Raw genomic sequence first — 12,238 nt, 5'->3', positions numbered from 1 at the left:
CTGAGAGCGAGAGACTTTGATTAGAAGGCGGCCGGTGTTTTTTACAACCCCAAAACTCGTCGGTCTCCCCCAGTGACGACATAGGCCGCTCGTTTTACAGGAAGCCTCTTTATTGAATTGTTCTCGCGCTGATAGGCACGCGCGACACCAAGCGTGTGTTCGCCAACTTAATTGTCTGTCACACACAGTAGAGTCACTGAAATACACAACAGTAAAATACTTCACCCCTGTCAAGATCAAGATTGTCTGTCATCACATACAAAAGAGGGAAAGGAAGAAATACTACAGTTTGTATGTGTCCTCTTCTGAAAATCTAAAGTCTGAGTAGGCTATATAAATTAAGATGGCCTACCTGTCTCTCTAAATGTTAAACTTTTGTATTTGGTGTTGAATAATGTGATCTGGAATCTTGGCCTTCTGACACACAGAAGTGTTTCTTTTTGTACCTAAAAATGAAATGGTTAACATTATCTGTTCAGTTGCAATAAATGGACACATTTGTATGATGGCTGGACGGATAAGAAAACATGTCTTTATACTATTGTCTGATTGGGTTTTGGTGACGCAATTCTCATGTGAGAACAATGATAACCTATATTCAATATTCAAGCCTGTACGAGCTAGCTGAGTCAACTTAACACTACCTTGGTAAAATCGTCTCTGCCTTAAATGTACTAGTGTACTAATGATAACCCTGTTTACATGGGAAGCAACTGCGCTTGACTGGGCATAATTAACCAATCGGTACCTCGGCCTCTAACTAGATAGATATGACTGGTGGTTGGCTCAGAGAAGACCAATCATCGCCTCCTCTTCTGCCCTGGAAAAGCTCGGCTGTCAGATCATAAATGATGCATGGCGACACAGAACTGTGAAGGAACTCAGATAGACAAACATTTGAAAGACTTGCAGAATGCTTTGTTGAAATGTGCTGGTATTAAAGATATGTAGGGATTTGAATGCTTAAGACATAATGTATTTTTTACAGTTTCTCAAGCATACATGTGCTGCTCCCAGGTAAAACTATTTGTGACTGGGTAACCACTGCAAATTATAACATTTCATAAGAATGTCTAGATGCATTAAGGGTCGTTGCAAATACCCACCTGAGCAAAAACTAACGAGAATTTCGTTTTTCTTGAAATGTGTATTTGGGCTACTTATGTTTGTCCTGCCATTGTCCATCCTCTTCTCACAACTTCAATTTTAGAGCGAACACAAATGAAGGGAAAACATGGATTCGTATCCCAAGCTATATGACACAACATTGCCATCTACCGGCCGTGAAGTGGTATGGTACACTGTGGCAACCTTTCCTCCGTGTCTCTTGGGTTTCATTTGGCCTCAGCTCCATTTTACAAGACACCACATTCAAATATTTGGATCAACACCGAAAAATACCCAATGTGTTTCATAATATTTAAGACAAAACATTTAAACACGTTTACACATGTGTATATGTTTCAAATGTATTGATGCATCCAATGCAAACCTTTGCATACATTATAATGTTACAGTCTAAATTTGGATTTCCCTATCTTTAAGACGCGCATCTTGATAGTTTTTGCTCCAACTGGTTATTGAATTACTTTCAGTAGTTTCTTTATAGAATATATTTTTTTATATGTCCATAAAAAAATAAGGTAATCTTGCTTTTGCCAAGAAAGATAGTGGGCTATTTCCGTTAGGCCTAAAACATTACCAAAACAGTAGGCCAATTATGACAACAACGTTTTAAGGGAAAATACCACACAAATGCTATTGTAAATCTATCTTGCATTTTTTCTTATTATTCTAACAGTACATCCCCAGAGCTGATTGGAATGGTATAGACTATTTCGCTTTTCAGAAAAAGTATTTCTAATTCAATGGTCTAACAAGAGGGACAAAACTTGTGGTACTGCGGTAAACATTGAGCTGAAAAACCATGTTAACAAGACAATTAAACACAAATTAATGAAGGAGGCCTTACATTTCTCGGATGGGTTTCTTTCGAACTTGACATGAACTTATTCTATGATATGCTTATGTTGTTCGTTCATTATTAGACGTTAAATAGCAATCTGCCAAATTCCATTTCATGTTCCAATCCATAGCCGTTGGTGTAGAAGACCTACCCTTTACTGATCTGAAAGTCTTAAAATAAAGAGATGAATCATTCAGTGTTGACCGATGTTAATATAAATGCCTCCCTTGATAAAAACAGCTTTTTAGAATTCTGACAATGTTATTTTAAATGATGTATTCTACTATTCAGATTCAAACTGTTATTATGCCTTTATGTTATCTTTTATTTTAGCAATAGGCTAGACTACTCGTTTTCAAGAGGCCATTTTAGAGCACGTGTTCGGCCTCCTAAACTCAAGGTTAGACCTTAGCATTTTGCTGATTATTTGAAACTGCAATAACTGGGTTTAATTATCCTAATGCATTCACTTTTCATAAAAATGGTCATGCAAGCATGGACAGCCTAGAGGATTATAGTCACCAAAAAGCCTACCATTCTATCTTAAAGAGAGAAAATCTGCATAAGATCGATTCCATTACCTTCCAGACTAGCAGCCTAGTATTTAGAGCCTTTCTCAGTTGTAAAACTTTACAACAATCTGGGGGCTTCGTCGTCATGGATACAGTTATACGAGTTTGACCGATGATCGTCTCACCATTCGTAGGGGCCAGCAATTCTGTTTGTGATTATGAAAAAGGAATGCAAGGAATATGGAATATGCCATTACTCACACGCTTAAGTTAGGGGGTTAAAATCGTACTTTGCAGATAGAAAAGTATTCTATCAAGACGGCTAGCACATGGGCATCATTCCAGACGAGTCCCTACTAATGCTTAATGGTTTTAGTGCGGCCCGCCAGACAAAAAGTAAACAGGCGCGTGAGACTGGTGCTGTCAACGTCAAAACTGCAGTGTCTGGAATACAAAATTAGGCCACAGACCGGCGGGAACCCTTTTGGAATTACTCTGCCAAATGAAAATGAGAACAGCGTGTGGTTTTGGATACTGTTGCTTTTTATCCCCTTCTTCAAAGCATTTGTACGCCAACATCCTCGAGATCTGGTAAGCTTTGGCGACTTTGTAACATCTAAGTTCGAATAGAAGTAGAGGGAACTTATTCTTTTTAAACAATTAAGGAAATGTCCGGTTTGTCAAATGACCTAGAAGGATAGGCCTTTTGGCAAACCGGTTTCAGCTTTTTCACAGTAATGAGGAAGTTAATGCGATAAAAAGGGTTTCATTTGACTGAAAAGTAGACACATTTAAGACAATACCAGCATTACAATTTTCAATACATTGATTGATTACATTTTTTTTTTTTTGTGGAATTGTAATGTACGCCTAGTTCTATTTGTATGAATGTAATTCTAGAAGAGTCTATAGGCCCAATAATCAGTACTGTTTCAATAGAATAATTGACTTAAATATTTCCTCCGTTTTTCTAGGCTTGGAAGGGATAAAGTAGGCTCTATCATGTTTACCTTTACTAGGAGTGCCTTGCACAAACAATCTTATTTCTTCCGTGTAGGTCTAACCTGCATGTCTCAAGTGTTGGATAAATAAAGACCTTTTCGATTGAGAGCAGGGTTTTTAATTGCCGATTATGTTTAAAGGTGAAATCTAGTGAATGTATGTAGAATATTTAAACAAACCTTTCATACAGGATTTCAACAGAAATGCAACGTAACCGGCACCCGTCGTGGTCGGTACACATTTCACACACAAAATCACTTCGGTGCTGTTTGTTCAACGTGGCAATAATATTCTAATATTGCAGCTTTATAGCGACATCTGGGGGCTGATATGGTTTTTGGTTGCGAATGACTCCTAAATATTTTCAGCAGTCTAACTCACTATTTCAGTGAACATGACCTCCCGTTGCATTACTTACTTTTCTCTATCCTTTTATGTTTATCCCCGAATTCATGTTGTGTTTGCACCGATTTCCCCACATCTGTTGTCCCTGGGCAAGGCAAACACGTTTTAGCATGCTACTGAAATGACACTACTAACTGCTGACAAAAGTAGTAAAAAAACGTAACATTTAAAAAGTTTAGTTGTTAAAGTAGTATAGGCCTAAGACCACCAACCCCATTGTTCCTTACGCCGTTCAACTTGCTATACTGATACACAGTAACACCTTTTCAACCTGTCGAAAAATGTCGGCCCACACACTGGCTAAATGTCTGACTGAAACCTCCATTCACTCCAACCACTGTGGGCTAGTATAAGGCCTACTACTTTTTATTTTAACTTGAGTTTGTCCTGGATCAAATTCAAGACACGAGGTTAATAATTGTCTTACGAAACCACAAAAAACTACATCAACATTGTTTAAAAAAAATAAAACAAAGGCTATTATTTAGCAACGATTTCAAATAAATAGAATACTTTTTTCTTCCCTGAAAATAATGAAGTTCCATATAATGAAATTTCCTGTCTTTGAAGTAAACCTTTAGATTATACGTTTTATTTTGTTTTTGTCAGTTAGAGTCCTTGTAACAAAACAGATAGGTATTGTTATGACATACATCATTATTATAAATATTGTAATAATTGTCATTATGAGACTACATTTCTTATACATGACACTACATTTTCAGGATACATTTATAGTTTGTAGTAAGTATCAAATGTAGGATACTTGAAAAATAGTTGAGAACACTATATTTACTTTAATGGTACTAATCATTTTTCCTGGTTATTCACTAATATCCTCAGAAAGTTATATAAATGTATAGATTGCGCCGCACAATAATATCTGTCATAACAGAGATTAGGAAAATATGCTATCAAGCAGTCTTTTAAAGTTATTATACAACCGGTGAATTTGTGCGTAAAGTAGTGATGCCTGTGCGTAATAACAGCCGTACTGTTATATTTAAGTCTAATTTAGCTTCTTATAGGTTACGTTATTGCATCTTATTTTGTCCAATAAAGAGACAAGGTATAATCGAGAAGTAATGAATTCTGAAAAGTGATTGTTATGAAATAAGCTTCTGTTAATTCAACCGATATCAAAGGCTTACGTGGGGGTCTTAAATATTATGCACGCCTATGATTACGTGCAACATTTGGTGTGGATTTGAAATTTGAATGCGCTTCAATATTGTTGGATTTAGGTTTGTCATCAAACTGAATTTGATGAAGAATTCTTCAACTTGATGTTAATAGCATTATGAAACCATTGTAAGAGCCAAGGGTATTGTTTTGTGAGTTGGAATTACGCACTGACGTCAAGCTTTGCAATTAATTGAAAATTACTTAAACGTGAGAGAGTATATACAAATCTGCAATCTATTTAGATACATTCATTACACGTGAAGTTCTCATGTGGAGATTCGGGACATTTGGATTAAACCTGCAATACAAGGGGCGGAGCCTGTCCGTGAACCCCAGACGCCATTGGGTCCCAATCAGGAAGCTGCTCGCTGTAGCCGTTTCTATTTGAGAAACCAAATGAGAGCGCCCCTCTTGCCGTCGCTAAAACATGCCCTAGCAATGTCATACTCTGAGAGATCCGTTTTCACGGCTTCCTCGGTTAACTCTTTCATGGATTGCGGTCCGAATGAGCCCCCTACTGTGCCCCATCGGCACCAGAGCACCGCGACATCTGATCTGGACTTCAAAGTCCAGACTAACTGGGGTCCCACTCCTGTGCCACTCACGGCCGTAAACGGAACCATGAGCCAGCACCAGCCGTTGCAGCCCCAGGACACAACGACTCTGCCGCGACACCAGTTTAATCGTGGACTCGTGGACTGGAACGAACCACACTTCAGTCCAGTACGGGTCCAACTGGCCAGCGCGTGCCCTTTCAGCGCGTCAAACAGAAAAGATGACTCCTCCTATGTGACTCTGGAATCGAATCCGCGGTCCAAACCCTCGCCGGACGTGTCCGCCTTCACGAGACTAATGACAGAAATGGGTTCCATGACGGGAAGTTCGGATCCAATTCAAGGCTATTTCCGTCCCGAGCACTCCTACTCTGGGATTAAAGTCCACGGGTACAGTAACGTTGGGGATCATCATGGCTTGTTAGACGAGGCCAGCAGCTCGCCGGGCGCTTTCCACACATCAGGCTCGCGCCATCTGTACAACTTGAGCTTCCCCATGCAGCCATGTCCAGACTCTGAAAACACAAAGCGCGTTGACGAAGACTTGGCGCTGGGCACCAGTGAGTTTCCGGCCCAGAGAAGCGAGAGCAACAGCAGTAGTAACAGTATCACCACGTTGACCAGCGGTCAGACTATGGAAGATGTAGTTGTAGGTTTACGAAAGGACGAGACTATCTCAGACTTGCCCGAAGGCGGTGAAACCCCTAGACGGGGGATACAAGGTGGGTATGAAAGAGAGAACAGATAAGAGGGCGACCATGGCAATAGCCACAGGAAAACACGATCCCAGTCTAGGGAGACAAGGTGATTTGTTTACGAAGGCAGTTAAAAGGAAGAGGCAGGAGAGCACAAAGGGTGTCATTGCACAAAATTAATTTATTACACCGAACCACTCTCGCCAGGCTGAATGCACTCCATTTTACTATGCTCTTTTGAACATCAAAACAGCGGAAGGTTCCTTTGTAGGAAGAAAAAGCTATGGTACCATTGGCTGTGGACGCAGGTTTATGCCAGGGTGTATAACTGACTGGCTTTCACAATAAAATGTAAAGCTAATTATTCCGTGCATTTTACGCCGGTGCTTGCTAAAAAAATATATAGAGTATTTCATAACAGTTCATACAAAATAATCGAATGGTCATACCGAAAGAGAGGAAATATGAAAATCATGTGTAGGATCTACCTAGTATTAAATAGAAATATTTTCGCAGTACTGACGTCATCAAGTGAACCAATATTGACGTACATTTCCTCAGGTTGTGGGCTAACATCGTTACGCACGAGATTTGATGATCAAACAAATTAATAACTAACACTTTGAGGTGAATATTTAACTATTGAAATCCAGCATAGCCTATAACGTTTATTTCTTTTGAAACAATAATATTAATCCAGACCATAAAATGTAAATCTGTCAAATGTGCTTTTGGACTGCATGCCTATTCTGAGTATTGAGTATAAACATTTCAATTCAGGCAAAATCATTGCAATAAATAAAATGCAAACAAATATAGACTAGTTTTTTTCATGAGCCATTGTTGACTTTGTGCTTTGCCGTTGTGGCCAGACTTAACAAATGTCTCAACTGATTGAAAACTATAGCCTGTTCAAGGTGTCATGGAAAAAACCCCTGCAGTTTCAAACGTTAAATCAGTGGTCTGGCAAAGTTATCATAAAATACCCTATAAAGTTATTGTAATTATTATAAACAGGTAGCCTAAGTAAAGCCTACACATCCCAAAGCATAATCAAAACATAGTCTGTCAGGAAATACCTACACTTACAAAACAAATACAAATTACCCCCCTTGTTGTTTCGTATTCACACAATCACGCTCACATACATATACAGGGGAAAAAAGAAGTAGGCGGAGGGAGATCGTTTCCCCTCTTATAGCCTACTAAAATAAATAGGCCTAAACAACCAGGTGATTCCCTCGAGCCAATTAGAACCGAGCATACAACGGTTCCACTAAAAAATAAATGCAGCTCCTATACGCTGTCCTATGTAGACATAAATTGTCTTCTCGTTTTGACAGAGGATGCCACAGTTGAAAACGCAGCCAGTGGATGGCTGTCAGCTAAGGCGGGTAGGAAGAAACGCTGTCCTTACACCAAATACCAAACACTCGAGCTGGAGAAAGAGTTTCTCTTCAACATGTATTTGACTCGAGAGCGCCGCCTCGAGATCAGCCGCAGTGTCAGCCTCACCGACCGCCAAGTTAAAATCTGGTTCCAGAACCGACGCATGAAGATGAAGAAGATGACGAGGGAACACAGGACCAGGGATGCAATCATGCATTTCCCCATATGATGGATGTGTAGATATATCCCTCGCCATGTCTGTTGCCTTGTCAGACGCGATGCACAGAATATGCTATGGACTGCGCGCTAAAAGCACGGGCTGATGATGCAACCTCAAGGCAAGTGTGGACTGTGGATTGACATGGAGATACATGCCCTGTTCTCCAACGGATGGGCTGAATTCACGCCTTCTGTCTGTGTTCCAAATGATTGCATGATGATATGGTGGCGCCTGACCATCGTACTTAAATTAATTTGCTCTTCCCCATTGTCTCACATAACATTTCATAGAAGCACTTTATTTATTCTCTGTCAAAGCAACGGCCTAGTAGTTGTTTTTCGATGTGTAGTTGAATGATTGCTACGTTTCCTAACTGAACGAAGATTGTGTACATGTCGTGCGTAATGCAATAGAGAAATGTTCTTTAAGGACCCACTATTCATCACGTGAACTTTGTTATTTATTTTGGATGCATGTTTGTAAGATTTTGACGTGTCTTTACTATCTGCAAACTGCGTTTAATAAGCACAAAACATTGTTTGTATTAAGGGCAGATTATAAACATGCACAAATGTCTTCTTTTTAAACATAAATTGGTGAATCTAAACGAAGACTGTCTACTATTTAAAGCAATGCATGATTGGTAACTTAATCCTTTTGTGTTTGTTTTCTAAAATAGAATGTTGAATAAAGAGCTGAGATTACTTTGACAGCGGGGGCGACATTATTATGAACTTTGTCACTAGAAGTAGATTGGGAGAACACTATTCTTCTGGTTTGTGTGCTTTGGTTGCCATTTGCAGATAACAGGCCTGAGTAGATGAAATGTGAGACGACGAGTCGCTTATCTCTTTTATTTCTCTAAAAGTTTTACATGGGATTTTTTTTTGGTCAGTTATTTTTTTTACTTTAGGCATATACTATGGTATGTGTGGCTTTCCAAAAGCACATCATATTTGATCATATACATTCCAAAAAACTATAACCATTTCTGCTAACCTTAGGTAGCGTAAATGTAGACAGTGAATACTTTTTCCTCTATATTTGGCCACACATTATTGTATTCGACATTGATAACAGTATATGGCATGCAGTAGGCCTATAGTATGCAGTCATGTTGCACTATAATTTATTGATCTTTTCAAACGCTCTTGCTTACGGATAATGTCGACACACGGATACTTATTATTACAATTCCATAGGTGTTTCTTTTCTGCCACTATAGTTGCTATTTTGCTGGTTTTAGCTACATCTTTGCACGAGATTTTCCCCCAGTTAGAACAGACAAGTGTAGGCACGATTTAGCACCACCATCCTACATTAGAATTCAGGAGTTCAAAAGCCAAGTTGCAGATGGCAGAGTTTCCGCAGACTTGCCCAGTGTCTGTGCCCCCTGCTAACACTGTCCACTGCATCCTCTCCTAACCGGTATTATTCTTCTTTTCCAGAAGAGATGAAGTCATACAACATCATGCAGTACTGTTGTTTATCTTATTGACTGTACCTCACTTATGTTCATAGTACACACTGATGCGCCAGTGTGAATGTATTTGGCTATCCTCCGTGCATATATATATATATATATATATATATATATATATATATATATATATATATATATATATATATATATATATATATATATCCGTGCATATCCAAACAATGTCATGCTAACTGTATTTGTTTCTGCCTATTACCTTATTCAAAAATTTAGTTTGTATGTGGAGAAAAGTAGTAACACATGCTTGAACTTCCCAGCGCTGGAAAAAATACAGCTGTTGGCCTTTTGTCTTCAGATAAGCCTACCTCGTCTGTAGCTCCAGGGCAGCCATGTTATAAACGCACCATTTTAAGTGTCACTGCGCTGTCTAGACCCTCCCAGTTTTATCGGGGGCAATTGACAGCCCGTTTATTGTGGCCTCAGGAAGTCAAATTACGGATGTGTCCACGGGATTATATTACTGTATTCGTTGTATAATAGCTATAGTATTGCCTGTTATACGGAATGACAAAGAAGTCTGTATAAACTGTAGATGTTTTGCCAACATGTTAAAGGTCCCTCGTGCATTTCAGTTGAAATCCCCAGTGTGAATGCTGTTTACTCTAAATGTGGAATTGTGGCTTTTTTTTCTCCTATTCACAGCTTGAAGACGGCCGACCCGGATACTCTAATGCAGTGTGCGAGAAACTAATCTCGGCCTCAACCAGTCTCTACACCCGAAGCTGATCTGTGATTTAGGTAGTTTCAAGTTGTTGGGCTGGACGCTTGATATCACAGGAACCTGAAACTGCCTGAATTACTCCAGCGTAATGCGTCAACGCCCTGCGCATATTGAACTATTACAGCGAGGAAAACGAATCCTAACCACATTCTCTATTGAGAGACTATACGGCCTTTCAGTTTGAGCTTCACAATTATACAATTATATTCTACAGAAAATAACCTCCTGTAGTTTTTTTTCTCTCTCACTATTTCACTTTCACTGTCAAATTGTATTGTGTAGTAGTGGAACTGGCCATTTAGGCCTCCCCAATCGCCCGTACACACTTGGGTGTGATGAACGTTCCTTTACGATCATCAGTTCATTTTCAAACATTATATGTTTTATGAAGTACAGCACGGCCTGAAGCTGTAAATCTGCTCCATCTAAAACACAGCAACGCAAATCTCTCTCTCTCTCTCTCTCTCTCTCTCTCTCTCTCTCTCTCTCTCTCTCTCTCTCTCTCTCTCTCTCTCTCTCTCTCTCTCTCTCTCTCTCTTTCTCTCTCTCTCTCTCTCACACACACACACACACACACACACACACACACACACACACACACACACACACACACACACATTCTCTGCCCAACTCATTTCGGCGTTTTTTTAAACTCTGCGTCAAGGGAAAGAGGCCTCCATATGATTTGCTCGACATTTAATAGCACATTAACATTTACCATCTTCAATACGTTCACAGCTAGCTAGCTTTTGTCATATTGCACTACGGTACTACACATTATTCTTTTGCTGTACATATTTGGACTCAATAAAAGATAACAAAACAAACTAAAGGCGATATAGTGCAGACGATATGTTTATTTGGTTCACAAACGTAACTTTAATTGAACAGTTTCTCACTGTTAATACTTTTTCCTTCGCATGTTTAATTGTTGAGGAATGCCAGACGGGCTGTTATGATGAAACAGATTAAATTATACCATGTCTCTATGTATTACTCCATCGATATGACAGAATTTTGGAATATACTTCAAGATGGGCGAGGCCCAGTCATGGGAAATCCATCAGAAATGCAAAATGTCTCTCTCGTGCGCCCTCTCTCTCTCTCTCGCTCCCTCTGTGGGTGTGTGTGTGTAAGAGAAAAATCACCTTGAAATGTAAAACTTGATCAACAACAGTGATATCATTGGAAACACATGGTTCAACATTCCATTTGCAGAGCTGTTTTGTAGATAGTGTGCTAGTATCCACGTCACAACCTTCATATGCCTGGCTATGACACAACACACTAACGATTTTCAAAACATCATTGGTCAAAATTTCACTTAGAAAGCTTTCAGACGATGGTCAAAACAGTTTGGGCATCCAACCAAAATGGTCAACTTCTCATAAATATATAAGTTACATTCACCATGAAATGATTTGTATTTAGGATTGCGAAGTTGATCTTTTGTGCTATGATATGATAAGAAACAGTTGGTTGAAGGTATCGTATCATAACTTATACATTTAATAGAAAATAGTTAAATATACAACATATGATCTAATAAAAAAGTCAAGAGAACAACAGCAGCGTTCAATGATTACACATTTGCAGTATTCTTAAGTCATACCATTGCCGCCATTGTTTCGTAACACAAATATTGCATTTTCATCAGGCATATATATCATTTGGCAAATAGGATATCAGAGGTCATTTATGATTGGCCTAATACATTTGTAAATAAATGGGCTAGCAAACATTAGACCAAATTGCAAAACTGTACGAACAATTATATTATAATAGTATATATTATATCAACACACACACACACACACTCAGTTTTCTCTGATAATAAATTGACTGTAGCTCTAAAATACACCATAATTCGCAACAATGCAGAACTTATGATGGATAGTGGGGGTGCCACAAGACTTTGTGGAGCAAATAAGTAATCACATAGAATACAAAACTGACTATACGCATACACACGCAGACACGCCTCTGAAAAGGATATAATGCCCAATTTTATTCCCATTTGTCGTATATTTGACTTTATGACGAAAACAACATAGACTAACATACATAACGATCTTATTACAATTTCTT

The 12,238-nt window shown here is 38.9% G+C and overlaps 2 protein-coding genes across 2 annotated transcripts in view; one reads left to right on the top strand and one right to left on the bottom strand.

The window, feature by feature from the left end:
- Positions 1-12,238, bottom strand: part of slc16a6b (solute carrier family 16 member 6b) — a 233,383-nt gene that overhangs the window by 36,362 nt on the left and 184,783 nt on the right. The window lies entirely within an intron of this gene.
- hoxb10a (homeobox B10a) lies at positions 5,513-8,638 on the top strand. Its single transcript, XM_062481294.1, has 2 exons — positions 5,513-6,346; positions 7,663-8,638. Exons 1-2 carry the CDS (start codon positions 5,560-5,562, stop codon positions 7,935-7,937), a joined length of 1,062 nt encoding a protein of 353 aa, XP_062337278.1. The 5' UTR covers positions 5,513-5,559; the 3' UTR covers positions 7,938-8,638.

This window comes from Osmerus eperlanus, chromosome 2 (genome assembly GCF_963692335.1).
Source record: "Osmerus eperlanus chromosome 2, fOsmEpe2.1, whole genome shotgun sequence".
NCBI classification, from domain to species: Eukaryota; Metazoa; Chordata; class Actinopteri; order Osmeriformes; family Osmeridae; genus Osmerus; species Osmerus eperlanus.
Note: the sequence above shows the minus strand (reverse complement) of the source record. Positions and strands in the feature narration are given on the sequence as shown.

Excerpts from the sequence above, each read along its gene's own strand:
- hoxb10a (XM_062481294.1), top strand. The coding sequence starts at position 5,560 with ATGGATTGCGGTCCGAATGAGCCCCCTACTGTGCCCCATCGGCACCAG. Across the intron at positions 6,347-7,662 it reads CCCTAGACGGGGGATACAAG|AGGATGCCACAGTTGAAAAC; the intron begins GTGGGTATGAAA and ends TCGTTTTGACAG.